The sequence below is a fragment of the Propithecus coquereli genome, unplaced genomic scaffold (assembly GCF_000956105.1).
Source record: "Propithecus coquereli isolate 6110/MARCELLA unplaced genomic scaffold, Pcoq_1.0 Scaffold166, whole genome shotgun sequence".
Classification (NCBI taxonomy): domain Eukaryota; kingdom Metazoa; phylum Chordata; class Mammalia; order Primates; family Indriidae; genus Propithecus; species Propithecus coquereli.
The window spans coordinates 5,474,354-5,499,375 of NW_012141191.1; the positions used below are offsets into that span (position 1 = coordinate 5,474,354).

The 25,022-nt window shown below is 41.2% G+C and overlaps 1 protein-coding gene across 1 annotated transcript in view; it reads left to right on the top strand.

Moving 5' to 3' along the window:
• The window catches only part of DMRT1 (doublesex and mab-3 related transcription factor 1), a 105,035-nt gene that overhangs the window by 55,019 nt on the left and 24,994 nt on the right, over window positions 1–25,022 (top strand). Inside the window, exon 4 of the mRNA XM_012641603.1 lies at window positions 4,812–4,962. Within this exon, the coding sequence (XP_012497057.1) occupies window positions 4,812–4,962 (151 nt within the window). The remainder of the gene's footprint in view (window positions 1–4,811; window positions 4,963–25,022) is intronic.

The following is a 25,022-nucleotide window of genomic DNA, read 5'->3' on the forward strand; positions in this document are numbered from 1 at the left end:
GAATTTTTTTAAAAAAAGAAGTAAGGTCAAACATTTTTATGTTTTGTTGGGATATTGTTACTGTAAAATAGGATGGCTAAAGTATATAAAAGGAAATCTATGGTTCAGATTTATTATGATGCATATTCTCAGCAGTTTAATAAAACAAAACTCCAAGCCCTGAGGTTCCTTCAGGGGTTAATATTCATACTGCAAGCATTCTCTGTCAGCCCACCTCTTATCTGTGGGTCATATTCTGGTTCAGAGACTTGGGGTAGGTAATAACAAATAAAACATGCCTCTTGCTTGCCAGCTACCACTGCTAATAATAATAGTGGTCATAATTCACTGAAATCCTGGGTTTTTAGGTTTCGCTTGGTTTATTTGTTTAACTTAAAGGAATAAAGATAAAACCTTGGGAAGAAACAAGGTGCGGTTGCATAAAGGGAAAAATATATATCCCTTTAACGGAACTGAACAGTTCCTCGGATTTGTTTGCCATTTCTGTCCCTTAAGACTTTGCTTTTTTCTTTTAGCTGGAGACAAGGGGCTGGACACAAGAGGGATGTTAAGTTAGTTTAAAGCAGGGCTTCTCAGCCTGGCACTGTGAAGATCTTGGGCCAGATAGTTCTTCATTGTCTCGGGACTGCCCTGTGCATTGTAGGACAGGCAGCAGCATTTCTGGCCTCTACCCACTGGATGCCAGCAGCACTGCTGCCACCCCACACCCCTACCCCCCATTGTGACAGAAGTGTCTCCAGATGTCCTAAATGTCCCTTGGAGCAGCAGTCACCAACCTTTTTGGCACCAGGGACTGGTTTCATGGAAGACAATTTCCATGGACGGGGCGGGGGGCAGGGATGGTTTCAGGACAACCAAGTGCATTACATTTATCATGCAAACCTGTTTATGATAATCTGTATTTGCAGCCACTCCCCAGCACTAGCGTCACAGCCTCAGCTCCACCTCAGATCATCAGGCATTAGATTGTCATAAGGAGCGCGCAACCTAGATCGCTCGCATGCGCAGCGTACAGTAGGGTTCATGCTCCTCTGAGAATGTACTACCGCCCTGATGTGACGGGGGCCAGGCTTACATGCTGGTGAGAGAGATGGGGAGCAGCTGTAAATACAGACGAAGCTTCCCTCACTCCCCACCTGCCATTGCACCTGCTGTGTGGCCCAGTTCCTAACAGGCCACAGAAGGTGGATCAGTACCACTGTGTGGCCTGGGGGTTGGGGACCACAGCCTTGGAGGACCAGATTGTCCCAGTTGAGAACTACTGGTTTAAAATAAAACAGCAAGTTTCAAAGGCTTCGTTATTTTCCCATTTTGTCTGAGCCAAAAGTACCAGGATTGTGATTTTTTTTCCCTCAATTTAAAAGAGCAGGAAGTGATTTAGACTTTGAAATCACGTGTTGCCGTGCCTTTGTCTGGGTGAATTGCCATTCAGTTTTAACTTCATGTTTTAGAGGGTTACATATGCACTTAAACACATGGGCCATCCTTTCTCACGTGCAGGTTGTCACGTGAGTGGTTATTTGTGGATTATTCTTTGCGGGGGATATAGTTGAAGTGAGTGATGACCTCACTAAACTCACATTTTAGTAACCTCACGTGTAGTCTGACTCTTTCTCACATGTAGTCTGACTCTTATCTTTTTCTTTTGCTGGAAGTCTTTTATAGCTCAGTGATCTTGGGGATTCATGAGGGATATTGAGAACATATATTCATTAGGGATATATTGGAGTACAAATAATTCAACTGTATTTCCAGTATTTCCAAATTATCTTTATAATTTGATGCTTTCTGAAAACATAGAAAAGGAAGTAAGGGGGGAATAAGCATTTACATAAATTTGAAATTTTGTTTACTTTCCAGTAAGCTTTAGTTAAAAATAAATAAATAAATTAACTGCTTACCTGAATCTTTTTTCAAATAATATATACGTTGGGATTGGCAGTGTTTGAACAGTCTATTTATTTGTCAGACTTAATCTTTTGCATTTTTCAGTTAATGTGGGGGAGGTTGGGATCTTGTACTTCCCAGGTCTGTGGAAGATATGTTGGAAACTGTAGAGCACTTGTTCTCAATCTTGGTGTCATGTTAGAATTACCTGGGAGCTTTGAAAAAATCCAAGGCCCAGGCCACATATCCCAGACCCGTTAAATCAGATCCTGTAGGAGTGGTGCCCAGTCATCATAACTGGGTCCCCGCCTCCCCCTCATTTCAGTGGGAATGAAGGTTGAGAACCAGTGCAGATTTTTATAAATAAAGTTTTATTGGAATACAACCATGTGCGTTCATTTACTTACTGCCTAGAGATCCTATGGCTTGCAAAGCCTAAAATACTCAGTTTGACCATTTCCAACAAAAAATTTGCTGACCTTGGCTATCGGCTCATGGTGAACATTTTTCAAACATTTTGAAAAGCAGCTTTGTATAAACTTTCATAGTAAAAGCAAAAAAAATCCAGCATTTTGCAGAGCCTACAGGCTCAAACCCTGTCAGTTTTCTTGTGCACGGGGAAAATTGAAAAGCATTTTCCTTGAAGAACTGACTTGCAGATTTTGTCAAACCTGAAGGAGATGTGACTAACTCAGCACTCAGGCCGCGGAGGCTCCATTATTTATATTAGGCGTTCTGTACTTAAAAGTCGGCCCCTTGCTTCTAATTCAATGTTCATTACTCAGACTGTGTAATTGACTTGAGGGAAATCTACGGAGGCAGAAATGGCTCTTCAATTCCAAGTGTGCCTGAGTTTGTTATTACCACTGCAGCAATGCTGGATGGCCACAGACTCCTGAGAAAAATCTTTTAGCTCTGGAGAATCTTATGTATAAAAAGAAAAATAATGAAAATTAAAAATTGCTATTTACGTATTTCTACCTGCCCTTAATTCAGGTGGAGACTTGATGGTTGTAAACAATTGGTAAAAAGAGGGGTTTTTTTGTTTTTGTTTTTAGAAGGTCCTCCTTTGGTCCTGGACTTCTAGAGGAGCTAAGGATGAGAGACAGGATCGTTTGTTCTAGCTTGTGGTCACCAGAGCCAAGTTTGAGGGCCAGCAGAATCTGTGTTTTGACAGGACCCCTGGCCATTTGTGTGCACAGTGAGAGTGCCGGGGAGCACCGGTCTCACTGGGCACTGGGTCTGCATAGTACGCTGCTACCACTGACCGCCCCTTCCCTCTTACATGATTTCACGGCTCCTTACTGGGCTCTCTCAGTGCAGTAGCCAGTTTCTCCCCTTTGGCCATTTTCTAAGTACAGCTTCCTTGACCTCTTATTTAGTAAAGATTTATGTGATGGTAGAAAATGAAAAAGGGGCGATTGATCTAGAAGAGATGCTAGTTCACATACTTCAGAAAGATAAACTAGAAAGACAGTCAAGAAAGGATAAAGGAAACTTGCCCAGATAAACTTAATTTGAAAGGAAAAAACCACCTGTATGGGGTCTTCTTTGCTTCTCCAAGAGGAAATCATCCACCCATCAGAGGACAGATAGGAGCTGGGGAGCAGCAGGATGATCGAAAGTGAATCCTTTGAGTTTCTCCAAGAATATATAGAAACCAAGCAAAGCCATAATAGTCAAAGTGCACTTAGACCAGTGGTTACTTGGGAAATTGTCCAGAATTTAGATGTTCATAGAGAATCTGAAGAAAGCCCAGGACCTCATTTTACCTTACCAAGTTGTCAAATTAGCACTATTTTCTAGATCAAGTAGCATTCAAAACATTTGATTGAAAAACGTAATTGTGAAATTATTTCTTAATCCTGGACAGAACTGGTTTATCTTGAACATTCCCTAAGACTGACTTCTATTTAAAAGTGAACCCTCTAAATTTAAGTTGTTAAAGACATTATGAATAATTGAAGTCTTGCTGTGTTCTTGTCATGAAGATATGATCATGAGTTGAGTGCTTGGTGTCTATACCAGTGTCCACGTAAGAAACAGTTCTGGATGTTCAGGGAAGTGGGCCCTTCCACAGTCAGCAGCAGGGCCAGAAAGGTGGAAGGTGGGGGCCCCTCCTAAGTCATCAGGTCACATCTCCTTGGCTTTGAATAAGACGTCCAGAAGCTACAGGGAACTAACTGCTCCTTTCATAAAAGCTGCCCCATGGTTCCAAAGGCAGGGTCTGGCTGCCAGAAAAACAAATGACTGCCAAGCCCACGTGTAGCTGCTATTGCTGCTGGAGGGACAGCTGTGCCTCCCTGCTGCCTTCCCCATCTCACTCCGTGTATCCAATTAGCAGAATCTAGATCCCGGACTTCTATCCTCTGCTATAGAAGGAGGTAAAATGGACGCTGAGGGACAGGGTCCAGCTCGGCATCATGCTAATGACAAACAGCTTACCATTATTACACATAGTTTGCATGTTGCTTTTTTCAGTCTTTTAAAAATATTCCCTTTATATGAACACTGTAAGGTAACCAAGGTATAAGATGCCAGTTTTACACAAGGAAACATGTGAAGAGGTTCAACAACTTGCTCCTGGTCAAAGAGGCTAGTCAGTGTTACAGCAGATTGTGTTGGCACCTAACCAGCACTGTCCCCTCTCTACTATCCTGTCTTCTTTAGTACTGGTTAGTCCAGTACCATGTGACCAGAGGAAATTTTAGGGGTGCTTTAGAAGAGACCCCAAGATAGAAAGGCACCTTCAAGACACACAGCAATACTATTTCTAAGGCCCATTGCACTGGAGGAGCATATTTGTGGTAGAAGACACCCAACTTCAATAGGCTATTCCCCAAATTTACAAAAATAGACAATTCTTGTAATAATGGTCAAATGCAACTTTGGTCTCAATGTATTTCTTCTTTTTTCTTAAGCAGATGAAGAACCCGGAGAACCGCCACGCAGTGAGTTCCCAGTACAGGATGCATTCCTACTATCCGCCGCCGCCGCCCTCCTACCTGGGCCAGAGCGTGCCCCAGATCTTCACTTTTGAGGATGGCCCCTCCTACTCGGAAGCCAAAGCGAGCAGTAGGTGTCTGGTCACACAGACTGGATTTGGGGTGGTGAGAGGATGCATATCCAATACTGGGTCATTAGTCCTCACTAAAGGTGTATCTGTTAGGAGCCGTTGTAAAGTTTATTGCTGTGTGAAACTTGGGTAAGTATCCTTTATTTACTTACAGAGTGATTTTGCTTTGCTTGATTCCTAATACCGTGTATTTCACTTTTTGGATACCTAGAGTGACAACAATAGGATGAGAGACTCCCATTCGGAAGCTGAAAATGTATTTTCTGGAGGATCAATGTGAAATACAGGGGCACTTTAAATGTGGTTCAAGTCCTGCTATTTTTTGTGAAGTGAATTTCTGTATATTGAAAACTCATTTCCCAAAGATTTTCATTTTAAAATTGAAGGTGTATTTATCTTTTGGGGGAAAAATAAAATAACATAATAAAACATTTTTGAATACAATAGATCTCAGAGTTTATGCAGTAGCAATGCAAATAACTCTGATATAATGGCTTTAAAATAAAAAATGACTGTTTAATGAACCAAAGCACTTTGAAATATACAGTTCCTCAACTTCAATTTTAACCTTCTCCCCAGCATTTACACTGTGATGATAGGCAGGTTTTTTATGGCTGCCGTGTTTCCAGATCCTGTGTTTAGGTTCTTTATATTTAAGCATCATCTTTTGATTTAGGAAAATGAGAAGCATGTATTAATACAATTGAGGCAGTAGATGGAAATCAGGTCAGTAGTGAGTGAGTTGGCAGAGAAACCGATCTAGTAGAACTTATCCTGTGCTAAATAAAAAGAGAAGCTTATTTTCTAAATAAGTTGACTCTATGAAGAACTTGTTTCTTTGCAAAGCAAATGTTTTGAGAAAGAGAATCAGAGTCATGCATTGATTTGCAAATTTAGAAAAATAAAGTCTAAAAAAACTGGGAAAGTAATACCTTATTTATTATGCTAAAATGAAATAAAAGACTCCTGTTAATATGGAATATATAGGTCACGGGAACCTATATAGTTTGAGCTGTAGAGAGACTGAAGTACATATTGTTGATTCCGTTTTCAGTTTTATTAATAATCACTTTCTGTTGGGAGTGGACAAGAACAACTTTGTTTTATAAATATTAATAATATATATAAGCTCATATGGTCCTCCTTGCATATTGCCTTGAAATCTGTATATATATATCTGGAGTATAAGCTCCTTAAGGATGCAGAACACATTTTGTATACCTTTTTACCTGCTATGATGCCTTTTATTTGTTATTTGTTGGTTGAGTGTATGAATGAATGAATCTGGTATTATTTTTACGTGAGTTTGCCCTGTAAGGGAACACAAGCATACAAACTCAGATCCCTAACCTATTATTTGTCTAATGGAGCCAGAGCACAATTTTGGGATGAAGCAGTTAAAGGAACATTTGCTCATACAGAAAATTAGGAATGAAACCCACTTTGAGGAAGAAATTGCCTGAGCTGCTTACTCCAGGAATAATGGAATATTTTTAGAAGCACTGGCATTCTTGAGACAAAAGTATAAATTCAGAGCAGGGCAGTAAGACAGAAATATAAGAGGCAGTTTATTAGAGCAGAGAGGAGGGGATCTGGAGAGGAGCAATAGGCATTTGAATGCATAGTGGAAAAGGAAGCGCTCAGAAGGAAAGAGGTTACAGTCGGGGGGAAGAAAAGACCAGCTGTACCAGTGTTCGCAGGGAAAGACTGGGTGAATAACTATCACTTCTTAGAACTTACCTGGTGATGTGTGCCTTCAAAAGAGCAGTGTGGGGAGGTCCCAGGCTTAACTTCCTGACACGCCTGTAACTCACCAGTAATTAATCAGGAGGCTCACACTTCAGAAATGAGAGAGCCAGGAAGAACTGTGGCGAAATGTCAATACCATCTGCTTTGGAATTATCATGGAGGTGTGTATGAATTAATAGAAAATCCAAATCCCAGCTAAGTTTTTAAAGGAATGAGGCTTTATGACTTCCAAATGTGTGCTGTGTTGGTTGGTTTTTTTTTTTTTAAAGAGACAAGGTCACACTCTGTTGCCAAGGCTGGAGTACAGTGGCACAACCATAGCTCACTGCTCCTCAAACTCCTGGGCCCAAGCCTCAGCCTCCAGAGTGGCTAGGACTACAGGTGCCCACCACACCTGGCTGACTTTTTATATTTTTAGAAAAGGGGTCTTGCTGTGTTGCCCAGGCTGGTTTCAAACTCCTAGCCTCAAGTGATCCTCCTGCCTTAGTCTCCCAAATTGCTGAAATTACAGGCAGGAGCCACTGTGTCTGGCCTATCTTGGGGGTTTTCATATTCCATGAAATTTTTACGAAGCAAGTGGGAAGGGAAAGGAAAAACTGTGTTTGGAGGTCAATGAACACCTCAGAGGTCATGTCATAAAACATTGGCTCCTGAGCTTTGTCATCTACATTGATACGGTGGGGAGCTCTTTGGGGGCATGTTAGGCTTTTCTGGTAAGTTTGGTGAGGCTAGGGACAGGATGCAGTGGGTGGGAATGAGGACGTAAGCGTATCTGTGAGAAGTTGGCAAAGGCTGGCTGATGACCTGTTAACGTTTAGCGATCCATGATAAAGTTCCATATTTACAATATGCTATTGTAAATAGCATATTGATTGTTCTAATTGGGGACTTCTAAATGATTTAAAAAATGGTTTTCGGTAGGTTTAATATTTTATTTAAAGTTTTATTTAAGTATAAATTTGTCCATTAAATCCATGTTTCTTCAGTTTCCTTAAAGATAAATTTAAGCTCAGCCTCTTCACCATCTAAAAAAAAATGAGTACAGTTTTGGTGTTTTCTTTTGGATTTGCTGAAGATTGCAACATGAAAATAAAATGTTCGGGGAAAAGGAATCAGGGAAAGTTTTCCTTCTGCCATGCTGGCTACTATTTAATGTTTTTGGTTTTTTTTGTTTTGTATAGTAAAAAGAGTAGGAGCCATTCCTTCTTATTTCTTTATACTGAAAAATGTTATATGGGGGTAGATCGGAGAGATGGTGGGAACACGTAGGACTTTCTAAGCTCAAATTGCAGACACTATGGCTTTTTGGCTTTTATTTCAAGGGAGATGGGAAGCCATTGGAGGGTTTCAAGCGCAAGGTAACATGTGGTCTTATGGTTTTAAATGATCACTCTGATGATGATTTAAGAATAGAATGTAGGGAAGCAAGGGTAGAAGCATGATATTGGTTGGAAGACAATGGCAGTGATTCTGGCAAAAGAGGACAGTGGCGCAGTCAGGGTGGGAGCATGGTGGTGATCACAGGTGGTCAGATCCTGGAGATGTTTTAAAGACAGAAACCACAAGATTTGTGATGAGTTTAATAACGTGATAGGAAAAGAGTAGTGAAGGTTGACTCCATAATTTTTTACCTGACCAAGGAGAGGATTGGAGTTTCCATTTATTGAGGTAAAGAGGACCATGGGAAAAATAGGTTCGTGAGGATTAGAAGTTAACTTTGCACATGTTTGACACATTCATGAGTCATCTCAGTGGATTGTCAAGTAGGAATTGGATGTATGAAGTCTGAAGTTGAGGGGAAATGTCCCTGCTGGAAATGGAAGTTGGGAGTTCAGTGCATAGGTGTTATTTGAAGTAAGTATGATGAGATCACCTAGAGAGATGAATGTAGATGGAAAATAAAGAACCAAGGACCTAGCCCAGGAGACCTCCAGTGTTTAGAGCTCTGTAGATGAGGAGGACCAGAGAAGGAGAGAGGAAGGAAGAGCAGCCTGTAAAGTGGAAAAACTGCAGGTGAGTGATGTCTTGGAAGCCAAGTTAAAAGTATTTCAATGAACAGAGCCAAATAATGCTGATAGGTCAAATGAGAAGAGGACTGGAATTGACCATGGGCTGTTGCAAGGTAGAAATGATCAATCACCTTGCTGAGTGGCCACTTGGGTGGGGAGGTGGGAAACGAAGCTTTGTAGGAGTGCAAGGGAGAGAAGAATTGGGGCAGTGAGTACAGATGACTCCTCAAAGAGTTCTGCTGTAAGGGGAATAGTGAGGGGGGCAGTAACCAGAGGGGAGGTGAGTTTAAGGAAGGGCCTTGGCTCTTTTGTTTTAAAGAAGGGAGATATTGTAACAGGTTTGTGTGCTGATGGGATTGATGCAGTAGAGGGAAAATTTGCTGATACAGGGTGTGCCTGGGGCACAATTGCTGTAGCAACATCCCTGAGTACATAAGACAGGGTGGGATCCAGCGCAGTGGTCTCCAGCATAGGGACCATGGACTAGTGTGGGTCTGGGATGCTTTGTTATTGGTCTCAGAGGAGAAATAAGTAAAGGAATTGAGGGGAAACAGAAGCTTCATAGCAATTTGAGCAGTTTTTCCTGTTGAGTCTAATAAAATATTGGGGCTTGTATTTTCTGTCTTTCATTTTTCTAGTAGTGCATTTTTTTACTGAGGTAAAAACCACCTAACAAAATTAACCATTAACCATAATTAAAGTGTTAATTTTAGCAGCATTTACTGTATTCCCAAAATTGGGCAGCCATCACCTCTACCTAGTTCCAAGGCATTTTCATCACCCCAAGAGGAAACCGGCTACCCATTAAACAGTCATTCCCCATTCTCTCTTTCCCTAGCCCCAGCCCCCTGGTAACCGCTAATCTGCTTTCTGTCTCTGTGGATTTGCCTATTCTAGATGTTTCATGAAAATGGAATCATATAATATGTGGCCTTTTGTGTCTGACTTCTTTCACTTAGCCTAATGTTTTCATGGTTCATCTACATTGTCACATGGATCAATACTTCATTCCTTTTTATGACTGAATATCATTCCATAGTATAGATATACCACATTTTGTTTATCCATTCATCAGCTGATGGACATTGATTGGTGTTGTTTCTACCATTCAGCTATTGTAAACAGTGCCTCTGTGAACATTTGTGTACAAGTCTTTGTTTGAATGCCTGTTTTCCCTTTTTCTAGGCATTACCTAAGAATGAAATTGTTGGATCATATGGTAATTCTGTATTTAATTTTTTGAGGAACGCCCTGTTTCCCACAGCAGTTGCATCTTTTCATATTCTCAGTATAACGTGTAAGGGTTCCAGTTTCTCCATATCCTTGCCAACATTTGTTTTCCATTTAAAAAAAAAAATTCGGCTGCAGTAAATTTTTTTTTTTTTTGAGACAGAGTGTTGCTCTGTCTCCCGGGCCAGAGTGCAGTGTCATCATCTTAGCTCACTGCAACCTCAAACTCCTGGGCTCAAGCGATCCTCCTGCCTCAGCCTCCCAAGCAGCTGGGACTACAGGTGTGTGCCAATCACGCCCAGCTAATTAGTAATTCATTTTTATTGTAATTTACAAAAGCATCAGACCATGATGGATTGGAAACTGAAAAAAAATTGAAAAAAAACAAATTCCTCCCCACAGATAGTTTGAAAGTCACTTACCTGGTGCCCAGGAGGAAGGTTGGCTTATGTAAGAGTGTGGCCACTTCATAGTAACAGGTATGAGCTGTTTAGGAAGTAGTGGTGGGAACATGCTGGAAATGATGCCTCCTCAGCTGGCGATGAAGAGGCTGATCTCCACAGCAGTGCCTGTTTTAATAGATGCACATTTGTCTGCAGGTGGATGGCGTTTCATATCTGTGAATAGGCATCTTTCTCTACATGTTGGGTGCTTTAGTGTTAAGTTCTTGGAGTATATGGCTGGTTAACAGCTACAAAAAGGTTTAGGTTTAAAATGGTGACATTGAACATAGTTCGATGCTTTTGTCTATTTATTTTGTGATCTCAATTTAAAAGTTAGAAATGTTGCCTCGTTTCTTTTGGTTCTTTGGCTTCTTCTGACTTAGATACAGTGGCAGGCTCCCTCACAACCTCAGCCTTCCTTCACGTTCAACCAGCACTCTTTCCAGGAGAAGGAAACATTAGAGGTGCTTCCTACAGATCAAAACGTGTTCATGTATTGTTCGTTAACACACAGAGGGTGTCAGCAGCTCTGTGAAGCAGGTGCAGAGCTTTTGCATTTTAGCCAAAGGTCAGGTGACAAGGCAGGGCCATTGGAAGGGCCTGTCTGAGTTGAAGGCCTCATGTTCCTCTGGGATGGCGAGCAGCTTGCAGAGGCCTATGTGCTCCCAAACATGGCTTTTTGATCCATTCAGCACTTGCAGTTTTGTGGACCAGTGAGTCTAGAAGTGCCTGATTTCACCGATACCATATGCCACTCCACGGTTGTCATGACCATATGCAAAATGGTTACGCTTCCACCCCAGTGAATGGACTTGGTTAATGTAGCACGTTAGAGTTGTACTTTAAGGAAAAGGTCATGTTGCTGAACCTCTTCGTTTCCCAGGTGAGAGTAGTGAGGCCCTGCTCGCTGTTGGGAGTACCCTCAGAGCTCCTTGCTCATGATCCAGAATGCCAAAGCTGCCTTTTATGTGAGGCGAGGTGACATTCTGTGGCAAGTGGCTGCGTGGGTTGGTAGAACGTTCTGTGCTTAGACTCTGAATGGACCCATGACTCAGCAGCTCTGTAGCGTTAGGAGTACCAGGCGCTTCTCTGAAAGCCTCAGTTTCCTCACCTGTTAAAAGAAGGCTGAGGTTATTGGCTCTGAGGAGACCATACCGATATTACGAGGATGAAACGGTATCCAATGTGTAAACAAGCTCAGTAAATTACAAAACGCAATAAGCAATGACAGGCATCCTCCTGACTCTCCACCATTCCTTCCTGCAGGGGCTGTGTTGGTATTTCAGGCAGTGCTTGTAAGGGTGAAAGATGTTCTGGAAATGTTTTAAAGTCTGGCTCAGACAGGAAGGAGAGCAGGCCAAGAAATCCGAGGGCTGCTTTCTGTGTGTGAATGTGTGTATGTTGTATGTGTGTGTGTTAGTTCTACTCTGAGTTGTAAGGCAAGCCTGTAGGAGAGTAAAACGTTGACCCTTGTCTCTCCTTGGTCTAAGGACAGCTGAATGTGTTTTATGCAACATTTAGAAAATGTTGAGTTTAATTTAAACTTGGCATTTTAGGAAATGACTTATCATTTGCTAAATTTCAAAGAAAAGAGCACTCGGCTGGTAAACCTATTTTCCTCATGTGACCTTTTAATTCTCAGCTTTATCTTTGAACAGAAAGTAAGTGGGGCATTCAGTGGCAACAAGGCCAGTGCGTAGAAGGAAGTGGATTTTGCCCAGGAGAGGGAGGTCTGGCTCAGATCCTCAGCTCTGACCCCAACAGTGAGATGCTCACTTAATCTCTTAAAGCTTCAGTTCCCTCATCTGGAAAGTTGAAAACAATAATAACAGATTTATCTATTGTTATATGTGCACTGTATAAGGAATTATATTAAAACATGGCAGCATCTGTCAACTCTCCTAGTCGCATATGAAGAGCCGTCACCATGGGTTACCTGTCTTTCTAGTTCACCAGGTGCCTGGCAGTGGGCTGTACAAATGAAAATGATTACTGTCATTAAGGAGGGCTAAGCATGTATGTATTGTGCTTCTTGAAATTAGCTAGACATCATGGTCTGCTGAGTGGGGAAGATGGAGCATACTAGTTTTAAGCATATAATAAACATTTGGAAATGGCAGCTTTAAAGGTTTATTTTTAATATATCACATATACAATATGTTTGCCAAGTAAAACACACTGCTGTATGTAAAGGAAAACAACCAGGGAGGAGGAGTGTATGAAGACATCAGCACAGGTCCCTTTATACTGAAAGAATGGTATAGAAGCAAGGTGATGAGGACAAGCAGGTTTCTGTCATTTCTTCAAATCTTTTTTTTCCCCTTCCAGGGAAAAAAAAGGGCATTTCCCAAAGCAAACTGTGGGCAAGATTGAGAGTTGGGGGCCCCTAAACATGTCCTCTGTGTAAAACACTGCCATCTGACAAGGCCCCCACCAGGCTGTAGCCTGGAAATGGCAGGCACTTCCCAGGGGCCCACCTGAGCAAGGTCAGACTCACTCATGTAAGGAAAAGGGTCATTCACTGCAGCACTTTAGCAAGAATGATTAGGATATTTTCTCACACACAGAGGGTCTGCTTTGTATTTCTCCAGGTGCCTAGCATCGTGCTGTGTTCTGAAAGGGGCCCCAGGATGGTTCACGGTTTCTTGAATGAATAAGAAACCAACTGTTGGATCCTTTCTGCTCGTGTTTCATTGATGGCGAGTTAGACATTGTAGTAAAGCACGCAGTGAAACAAATCAGGCATGAGCAAACATGGGGCGCGGCCCCCAGGCCACAGACATCCTGGGTTTATACCATGTAGACTCTTCCCTTTGTAAAACTCAAATTTTAAGGACTTAATTCTTTACGTGTGACTGGTTTTCCATTAAGAACACAGCCCTGCAAGAGAGACGGGAGGCGCTTAATCAATAGTCACACTTAACAGAGAGGGTGGGGTTGCAGGCAGAATGCTGTGGCTTCATCTCAGCCTTGTTACTAGTGTTTAAGGGAAGGCCTAAGAACGCAGGTCTCTGAATTATTAATACTTCCGTGGGTGTTCTTCCCGTTGGTATATCCTGTGTTTTTCTTTTCCTTTCCTTTTTCCTTTCCTTACAAACACTTGTGTAGCTCCTCCAGTGTCTGCAGGGACAGTGTTCTGTGCATTTTATGGGTATACCTCATTCAATTCTCTTAATAATATTCTTATCCCCATTTTACAGAGGACACTGAGGCTAGAGACAATGCCTGTGAGGCAGGGAAGAGAAGGGGCTGTTTCCACGTGGCAGGTGGAGGAACGGAGGCTTGGTGATGTTGTAGTTTGTCTAAGCCTTTGCTGGGCTACGGTCTGGCACTGTCCTGTTTGAAATGTTTTTGAGGAAATAATGGTGGTGACTGGGGGCTGAGAGTGTACTTGGAAAAGTTCTATCTGCTGGTGCTAGAAGCATGAATGCAATAGTACTTCTTTTGCTGTAATGATAAAATTCCAAAACTGCTCCATTAGCACATGCCTCATGCATAAATGCCCCCATCTAGGGGTGTCCTTCTATAGCATGTTAGGGTCACAGTAAAAACCTCAAAAATAGCCTTAAAGCCACTAGCGTATCAGGTGTGGCATTTCTCTTTACATTGCTATTCCCAATGCTCAATGTAAACTTTAGGACACCTTATGACTTGGTGAGCCCAGTAAAGTCACTTTTTTTTTTGCTTTCATCCTAATTTTAATGAGAATGTGTCTAATATTTCATCATTAAATATCATACTTGCTGTATGTTTCTAATAGAAAATTTTTTTATTTCAGAATATTATGGGGGTACAAACGTTTTGGTTACATGATTTTCTTTTGTGCAGTTTAAGTAAAATCACTTTTAATTTTGTGTTTATATTTGAATTTTCTTTTTATTTAACAGGAGAGAGTCCAGTGGAAGCGTTACTGTTTCATGAGAGCAGACATTATAAAATTAAATAACTAGTTACTAGCTTGAAATTATAAGTGCAAATGAATACAGTCAACTACTTTTTAAAAATAGCTATTCTTTCTTTTTCCCTGTGAGCATAAGCTGCTAAGTGGTCACATATTCTACATGTTATTTTATTTTTAAATTAGTGTGAGTAAAAGGGCTGCTAATTTTCCCTAGATAATTTTATTATTTTACTCTCTACATAGTCTGTCGGTGGCTTATCATGAGATTGCTTTTACATCTTTAACTTACTCTTTAAAAGCTATAAATTCAGTGTATAGGGCAACTATGCAGAGATTTTCATTTTGGCTAAAGATTGTATTTGCCAAGACACAAGGGGAGAGAGAGTTAGCTCTGGAAACTACATTTTTAGGAATTCCTTAATGTTCTGACATAACCAGGATGAACATAATTACCAGAAAACATTGCCTGCCCGTGTTTTCAATGCTAGTGTTATCCTCATGGGATTCAGGTGTGAAAGTGAGTCCCCTGCCTGCCTGCTCCATGGTGAGACCCTAGTCTTTTGTGGACACGTTACACATCATCAAGTTTGCCAGTTTCTGCTATTCATTCGGGATCTGTATTTAAAAATCCCGGAGAGCAAGCTTCCACAGGGCCTTCCTTGGATGTGACACTAGCCACTAGGGTTAGAGCATCCGGCATCATCACCCATAAGATTTCTTCATTTGAATGTGACTTGAATCCACTGAGCCTTAGCGGGTTTTTTCGTGCTTGGCGTGGAGTAAGTCGGGAGTTTATTTTCCCTGCTTGGCTCTTCAGAGGAGCGGCCCAGGCCAAGTACAACTTGAATAACCTTCAGGAAAGCTGTGCTGTCCTTCTGTCGGCCGCTGTCTTTGAAAATTGCCTCCAGAGTTAGTGAGCAGGAACAGTTAAGATTTACAAACAATGATGAAGCTTGTCATGCATCTTTCACCATTCATCATCCAGGTGCCGTGCCTGGGCGGTGAAGTGTTCTTCATAAAAACCAGCTCAGTGTGAAATACACCTCGCTGCAATGTTTACTGCTCTGAAGCTCGTCAGCGGCCCTTTATAGTAAATCCAGACTGCGATGTGACATTACAGTATATCATTGCCCGGCGCGGTGGGGTTTACACTAGGAATGAGCGCGGTGCACACCAGATGAGGTGTCCAAATTGAGTTATGTCAGAGTTTGGCTGTTATATGGGGATAGCTTTTGTTTTCTGAACACTGAAAGTTAGCTTTATATGTATTTGTATTTATATATAGGCATATACTTCCCATCTCGCATGTATACACAGGGTATACAGTATGTGCTGAGGTCAGGTTCCAAATGGGCTTCTGGTATAAAGAATGGTGACCAGATTTTATGTACCTTCCAAACTGGTGTTCATTGAAATTGGCATAAATGGAATCTTTGGGGGGAACTAGAGTAGATGGTTACTTAATTGTAGAAGGTTTGATTCTGCTGTGTGTAAAATGATCGTATTTACTATTCTTTCTTAAAAAAACTCAGAACATTCTCTCCTGGGATTATTGTAGTACACTGGAATGATCCCTTAGATATGAGGGCAAAGAGAAGAAACCCCGTACAACCGTTGCCACCCATTGTTGAGCACCTTGCCTGTCTTGTTGAGCACATCCACATGGGGAGGTCTCTGAAGTCAGTTGCTTATTATTATTTTTTTAGTGGGTATCAAAGTCTTAATACTGCCTAGTGTTATCTTGAAAGGTGCTGCTTCCAAGAGATTTATAGTGTTTTAGCTTGAATCTGCAAAATAAAAGAGCACACTGAATTTATTGCATGATCAGGTTTATTTACATTCACCCTAAAAGCGCTGATATTAAAAATGAGCTCCATAAAAAAATAATATTTGGAGATAACAGCAGGCTCTGCAGTCCCATGAAGGATTGTTAGGAGAATCATTTTGTGGTCTTTACATACCTGGCACTACATTGAATTCAGGGTCTCTCCCCCGTTTACACCTGCATGAAGTCCAGGTTAAAGGTTTCCCCCCTCTTTAAATGCAGAGGTAAACATAGTCCTCCTGGCTATGCGCTCTGCTCCTTTCTGGCTATGTTCTCTCTTAGTTGCAATGTCTTACTCGAGATTGATTAATGGTGCCCCATCTGAGCTCCCTAAAGCAGCACGGGAAACAATTGCAGGTGCATGATGCTGGCCTCTAGGGGCAGTAGAGGAGCCAGAAGCCTTCCATTGGCTTTCACTCCTGGGGAAGGAGAAAATAGCTCAAAATCAGCCCAGTGCCCACTTTTGCCCAGGTGGTTGGCCCCACAAGTGCAATCACTCCATTAAGATTTTAAAATAAAACACAGGACACCCTGTGTTTAAATTTCAGATAAACAACAACAAAAATGTTTAGTATAAGCATGTTCTGAATATTTTATTATATTAAATTCTTTGTTGTTTCTGAAATTTAAATTTAATTCGGCATCCTGTATTTTTGTTTGCTAAATCTGACAACCTTGTACTTCATCCCTGTCTTCTCTGAACCACCTGGGGTGGAAGGTAAAATTGGAAAGTGGACAAAGGAGAATGGTACCTTCTTTAAGTATTTTCATCAGTTTTAATGATTGTTTCATTTTTATTTCTGCGATAATAGTACAAGAGGCAGTGCTGATCATGCTTGGAATGGTTTCCTATTTTGGTTAAAGCAATTTCCTTGGTTTCTCCGTGAAAACTTTCTGGATTGTAATTTAGCCTTGAACGTATTATTGTGTTGTTTCTTCTTCTGTTTAGATAATTCATAGGTCCAGAAAGGTCAAAAGAATCTTATTTCTTCCTTCATATTTTATAGGTTAGACACATTGGTGTAACAGCAAATGACGTTAATCCACTGCTGCTCAGAACGAAAATGAAAATTTATACTTCTCATGCATGTTGTTCGGTTGTCCCCCTGTGGTCTTGCCAGGCCTAACGGTGACTCTTGACACTCTCCTGCAGGGCCAGTTCCTTAGCGTCTCTTTCCTTAATTCACCAGGGCATAGACCAGATGGCTCAGTCAGTAAACAAGTAAGAAATTCATTGAGTGCCAATTACTTGTCAATGGGCCTAACATGCTCTGGGAGAGGAACCACGGCAGAGGCATGGCTGCACGGAGCCCTAAATGTCAGCAGAGTCTTAGAGACACATCCCTTCACGTCCTGTCTGCAGAACAGACTTGCCCTTAAGCCTCTGTAGGGTGTGGAATGGAGTAGCTATGTGTCCAGCTGTCTTGATCTTATTCAAGACTTGATGGAGGTCTTCCCCATAAACCTAAGGAAGAGCTTCCTTTTTAAGTTAGAGAAACCAGGATTAGAGTCAAACTCTGTGGATAAATGCTCCGAAGATGCAGCTTTTTCCAGACCCACTTTATCTTTGTTGCTTCCATGGCTATAGAGGTAGGATGGAGCTTGATTTATTTGTTCATTTATAAGAGCTTTGTTGAGATACAATTCACATACCATAAAATTCACCCTTTTAAAATGTACAATTCAGTGGTTTTTAGTATATTGACAAAGTTGTGCAGCCATACCACTATCTGATTCTGGAACATTTCCATCACCCAAAAAAGGACCCCCATATCCATTAGCCATCAGTCCCCATTTGTCCCTCCCTCCCAGCCCCCGGCAAGTGCTAGTCTACTTTCTGTCCCTATGGATTTGCCTATTCTGGACTTTTTATATAAATGGAATCATATGATATGTGGTGTTTTGTGTCTGACTTCTTTCATTTGCATGTTTTCTAGGTCCATTCATGTTGTAGCATGCATAAAAGCATCATTCCTTTTTGTGGCTGAATAACATTCCATTGCATGGAGATGCTTGGTTTATTTTAAATTCAAAGACTATTGCAGGATCTAGAAAAACTGTTAAACCACAAGATTTTTCAAAGTGCAATGTGTATTTTATCTCATTTCATTAAGTCTTCAGGTATTTCAAGTCAACACATGAATGTCTGGAATGAGGACAACCTACTGTATGCAGTGAGCAGAATGTGGCGTGTATGGATATAGAGCAAGCCAGGTTGTGCTACTTTCCTGTTTTATGCTAATACTATTTGTATTAGTCTGCTCAGGCCGCCCTAACAAAATGCCACAGACTTGGTGGCTTGTTTACAACAGGAATTTAATTTCTCACAGTTCTGGAGGCTGGAAGTCCAAGATCAGATGCCGTCAGGGTTGGTTTCTGGTTAGGCCTCTCTCCTGGGTTGTAAACCCCTATCTTCTCACTGTGTGTTCACATGGCCTTTCCTCTGTGTGCATGTGGAGAGAGAGGGAGAGGGAGCAAATGCAAATTCCAATTGCCCTTATAAAGAGACTAGTTGTATCTGATTATGACTTCATTAAACCCCAATTATTTCCCTAAAAGCCCTATCTCCAAATGCAGTTACATTACAGGCTAAAGCTTCAACAGTTTTGGTGTGTACACAATTCAGTCTCTATGTCTGCTCTTGGTTCTTAGGAAATGGGAGAAAGATGCTGAGATTTGGTGGGTGAATGTGTGCAGAATGAACAGAGTATGTTTCCTAGTCTCACTGCCCTGTGTCGAATCTTTGCTGACCACTTTTCCTCCTGAGCTCCCTGACATGCAGAGCCCAGCCCTAGTCGGGCTTTTATCTGCAGGTCGCTTCGCATCCTCAGAGCTGGGGGTGTTCGCAGAGGTGGAAAACTCAACGGTCACGCACACTCCACTCAACTGGAATGCTTCTTTTCCAAATTGTAGCTCTTCTCTTCCTCATTTTCCCCCCAGAATTTGGTTTCATTTTTGTTCCTACTTCCGAATTTTGTAAAAGAATTTCTAATTCCTTGCCATCTTTGCCCTTTAAATGTTCCTTATCACCTTAAACAATTTAACTTTGATATAATGCTAAAATGGGAGTCTTTTCCAGTTTTCCTGGCAATGTGGCAAGGAATTTGGGCTTCCACAGGTAGGGACATGGGTGAGAGGGCAATGCCTTGTATGATGAACCGATGCAAAGGTAAAGTCATAGTAAAGTTATCATGGTATACATTCATGAGCTATCTAATGTCTGTTGTGGATCAGCCAAATATGAAAAATAATCTTATTCTATGAAACATTTTGACATAGATTATTTTGTTCATTCCTAACAACGGTCTTACTAGATCATGAGAGGCTTTTTCTTGCTGACACCAGCCGATTCTCACACCAACTGGGCATCCTACAATTCAATTTAATTCTGACGTGAACTTTGTGAAGTTAGCCCAGACCCCACAGATACAGGGCTCAGTCCCACAAAACCATCCCATTTCACGCTCCAGCCAAAACTAGGGTGCCCAAGCTATTCACTTTTCTGCCTGGCCGACTTCAAATTCAGGGTTTCCTACAACCCCCCAGAGGTTTGATAATTCCCTAGAATGACTCATGGAACTCAGAAAGCGCTTTACATACTGTTACTGGTTTTTTTATACAGGATACAACTCAGGAATAGCCAAATAGAAGAGATGCATAGGGCAAGGTATGGGAGCGGGGGTGGCGGTACACAGAGCCTTCTTGCCCTGTGAGAGTTCCAAGTTTCTCATCAAGGCTTGGTCCCTCTGGCCACCAGCCCCCATCCTGAAGCCATCTAGGGGCCCACTAGGAGTCACCTTGTTAGGACAGAAGAGGCTCCTATCACACTCTACCACTTAGGGCCCAAGGGTTTCGGGAGCTCTGTGCCAGGAACCAGGGACAAAGACCAGATGTCTTTCTGTGATACCACAGGTAGACAGAGCAAAAATCATTGACCCTATTCAGTGACAAGCCAGTTGCTGAGTAGAGAGAATAGGTAACGTAGCCAGGAGTGAGGTTGGATGACCTTATCTTTCCTCGCTTGGGTGTCTTTCTGGGACACATTTCACCCTCAGGCTGTCATACCAGTGTTAGAACTCTTATCTTCAGCTTGATGTCTTAGACCTGCACCATCCAATACAGCAGCTACCAGCCACACAGGGCTATTTAAATTGTAGTTAGTTACAATCATGAATCTAGTTCCTCTGTCACACCAGCCCCATTTCAAATGCTCAGTGGCCACATGTGACCAGTGACTACCATATTGGATAGTGCAGAAATAGAACGTTTCCATCATCATAGAAAGTTCTATTTGACAGCTTTTTTGGACTTTTACAGTGACAGGAAAGGGCAGTGCAGTGTTTAAACCTGAGAACAAAGGAGTGACACAAGTGGTGTTTAAACCTGAGAACAAAGGAGTGAGACAAGTACCATATATTCAGGGAACATCACTTAAAAGTCTAACTTTTGTGGGAACATCAACCCTTGTTCAAATAACCTGTCAGGTTGAGGGGGTGCTACTGATGGAGCCATTGAGTGAATGCTGACAAACATTAGCCTATCCTTAGACCTATCCCATGATGCACACCTTTTTTTTTTAATAGATGGAAGTGAGTAACTAAAGTAGAACTTGGTTGATCTCAGTCCAAAAGTGGTACAGGGTGGAGAACTTGTCGTACCGGCTTGGGGATTTGGCAAGGACTGCTTATATTAAAACCAAGAGGGGGAAAGTGGCATTCATCCCTTATCAGATACATGATTTGTACATACTTTCTCCCATTCCATGGGTCGTCTCTTTGCTGTTGATGTGTCCTTTGATGCACAAAAGTTTTTAATTATGATGCAGTTTAATTTGTCTTGTTTTTTTCATCTGTTGCCTGTGCTTTTGGTATCATATCTGAGAAAGCTTTGCCAAATCCAGTGTCATGAAGCTTTTCCTCAGTGTTGTCTTCTAACAGTTTCATGGTTTTGGCTTTTCCATTTAATGTAGGACTTTGAACGATTTTGAGTCAATTTTTGTATATAGTGTAAGGTAAGGGTCCAAGTTTATTCTTTTGTACACGGATAGCCAGTTTCCCCAGCACCATTTGTTAAACAGGTTCTCCTTTCCCCATTGAATAGTCTTGGTACCAAGTGGGGAAAGTGGCAGAAGGGTTAAAGTTTGACACTCTCCTGTGGGCTTTTTCTGTGAGCATCAGAGACTATCAGACATTGAATGTAGAATCCTAAGTGCAAGCCTGTCACTTGCCAGTTGATGATTCATCCAGATCTCTGTGGTGAATATTTTCTTGGTCATCCTTTACTTTTGTTGACTTGTCTCTTGCAGCTGTCTCAACTATGTCTTTTCTCCACTCCTCACAGTTCTGAAATAAAGGCAACTAGGATAACAAGAGAAGTGAATCCTTCCAATATCAGGATTTATAATAGAGCAGTGAGAATAGTATTGCATGTAAAAGACCGTGGCTAGAAAATTTTCCATTTTTCTAGTTCGAAACGACTAGGGTTCTTCTACTTGAAAGTGACAAATGTTAATTTTTATACCTAGTTTTTAAGGGTTGTATCTGTAGCTGCTTATATGCAAGAGATGGCAGAGCCTCGTTCAGTGAGCTCCAGGGCAAAAGCCTGCTATCCTTTAGTGTCCTGTAGGAATACTCCTAGAAACAGACTGCCAGAGCTAGGAGCAGGTAAGCAAAGAGGGGCCAATGGTAACGCCTGTCTGTTTGCAGCCTGAGATTGTCAATCACCTCTTAATGTTTACAGAAGTGGAAAGTCAATGTGTAGTTGTTATAATTTGACACACTCTTGGGTTGAGAGAGTGTAATCGCTGGAGGGGACAGTTAAGTGGCTGTGCTCCTTGTCAGCTTGTCTGGGTCTGACTCCAGAGCTAAGCACTTTTCTGATGAGCAATAGATTGGGTTAAATACCAGCGTAATTGCTTGCTTCCGCATACCAGTCTTGCAGTGCCTTGTACTACATTTCTATCAGCACTTGCCTGAGGCTGTGAGGGTTTATGCTGCAAAGAGAGTCCGTATGTTCATTTTCATGAATCAATGTCGGTTTTTGAAAAGCAGTTGTTACAGCGCTAAGTGGACTGTAATAAATTACACCCCCTCCAGACCCATTGGAGTAAATCAGACCTGTTTACATCCCTCCAAGTGGTCTTTTGAGTATAAATGACTTTTTGTTTACTTATCAAACCAAATGTTTGTCTCTAGGAAATGGAGGCAAATGATTTGTTCATTTTTTTTTTTTTATCCTGTGAATACCACTTTGCTTCTGTTAAACCAGAGAGGAAATTCTGTGTATTGTTAGGTAGAAAAGTGTCCCCCCAACCCCCACCCCCTGTATCTGAAATTGTCCTAAAGACATTTTCAAGACCGGAGACACTTTATGGGTGTCAGCCTGTCTCTAACCACTACTGAATATGTGGCAACAATGCACAGAGCTCTAAAAAGAGGCCACTGTTTTTGTCCCAGTCATTTCTAAGCAAAGAAACTACATTTGGAAAAGTGTGTTTCTCTGTCTTTGGATTGCTTGGCTCTACTTCTGTATGAAGGATGTGTGCTGCTTGATTTATTTACTGTGGGAGTTGAGAGAGAACTGTTGAAATGGCTGCGTTTCTTATGCAAATTAGACTGACCAGTGGTCTGACCCTTCTTGGTAGGACATAGATATTGCAGAGTTTGATTGTGGTGGCTCTGTTACTATGAAATACCTGTTTCACATTCAATACTAGTTGAACTGTCTCATGATTTTCTTTTCTTTTTTGCTGCTGCTGCTGCTTTTTTCTTCTTGAATGGGCTGTTGTCTTCTTCCCCTTACCTTTTTCCACAAGGCTTGCTGGGCCATATTAACAGTGTCTCCCTCAATGAAGAGCTAATAATCACTTTTTCTTACTGTGCTAAATATACATAACATACAATTTGCCATTTTAACCATTTTTAAGTATACAATTCAGTGGCACTAAATGCATTTACAATGTCGTGTAACCATTAGCACTATCTGTTTGCAGAACTTCTTCATCATCCCAAACACAAACTCCTCACCTGTTGAGCAGTAACTCCCCATTTTCCACTTCCCCTAGCCCCTGGTAATCTCTGTTCTACTTTATGTCTCTATGCATTTGTCCATTTTGGACGTCTCATATAAATGGAATTATAATATTTGTCCTTTTGCATCTGGTTTATTTCAGTTAGTATAATGCTTTCAAAGTTTATCCATATTGCTTACATGTATTAGAACTTCATTCCTCTTTATGGATGAATAACATTGCATTGTACGTATACACCTCATTTTGTTTATCCATTCTTCTGTTGATGGGCACTTGGGTTTCCACCTTTTGGCTATTGTGAAATAATGCTGCTGTGAATGTTGGTATACAAGTATCTGTTTGAGTCCCTATTTTCAGTTCTTCTGGATGTATACATAGGAGTAGAATTGCTGGGTCGTATGGCATTTTTATGGTTAACTTTTTGCAGAACCGCCAAACTGGTTTCCACGGACGGCATCTGTACGATTTTACATTTCAATCAGCAGTGGTTCCAATTTGATGAAGTCCAAGTTATCTGTTTTTTAAATTTTGTTGCCTGTGCTTTTGGTGTCATATTTAAGAAACCATTGCAAAATCCAAGATTACAAAGATTTCTCCATTTTCTTCTAAGAGTTTTAGAGTTGCAGTTCTAGTTCTTAAGGTCTTTGACCCATTTTAAGTTGATTTTTGTATTTAGTGTAAGGTAAGGGTCCAACTCCATTCTTTGGCATGTGGCTATCCCATGTTCCCAGCACCGTTTATTGAAAAGACTCCTTTCCCCAGGGGGTGGTCTTAGCACCCTTGTTGAAAATCAGTTGACGTCTATGTAAGGGTTTATACTGTAGCTTTGTGGTAAGTTTTGAAATCAGAAAGTGTGATTCCTCCAACTTTGTTCTTCCTTCTCAAGATGATTTTGGCTGTTTGAGGTCCCTTAGAATTCCATATGAATTTTACAGTGGGTTTTTCCATTTCTGCAAAAAAACAGATTTTGAGATTTTGATGGAAATTGAATTGAATCTGTACCTTGCTTTGAGAACTGCTGTCATCTTAGCAATATTAAGACTTTCAATCCACGAACATGGGACGTCTTTCCATTTATTTAAGTCTTTTAAAATTTCTTTCAGCATTGTTTTATAGTTTTCTGTGTCTGTCACCTCCTTGATTAAATTCATAAATATTATTTTTGATGTGTTATAAGTGAAATTGTTTTCTTAACTTCCTTTTAGGTTAATTTATTCCTAGTGCATAGAAATACAACCGATATTTGTGTGTTGATTTTGTATTCTGTAGCTGTGCTGAATTTATTTATTAGCTTTATCAGTTTTTTTTGTAGAGTCTTTAGGATTTTCTACATATAAGTTTATGTCCTCTGTAAACAAAGATAATTTTATTTCTTCCTTTCCAATTTGGATGCTATTTTCTTTCCTATTCTGTCTGGCTGGAATTTCCAGTACTATGTTGAACACAGGTGGCGAAAGTGGGCATCCTCGTTTTGCTCCTGATGATTGTTTCACCATTGAGTGTGATGGTAGCTGTGGGTTTTTCATATAAGGCCTTTATCATGTTGAGCACTAATAGCCTTATTTCCTTGTTTCAAGGCAATCATTGATCTGTGAGAGGTGGGTGGTGGGGTTGTCATCTACAAGGTTGTCTTCTAACCCTCCCCTCTCTCTCACTGGTTGAGTTGAGTAGCCCCACCCCACAGCATTCTAGGGCTACCTCCAGTGTACCAGTGACCCCCATTCATCCCATATGCATCCTTTTCCCTAAGAATCCTCTTTGTTTACATGAGTACTGGATCCTGATCTAGCCCCTGCTCATCTAATGTCTGTCCTGGATAGTTCAGCTTCCTCCTTTCGAGGTGCTCTGACCACAGTGCCTGTCCTCTGCTCC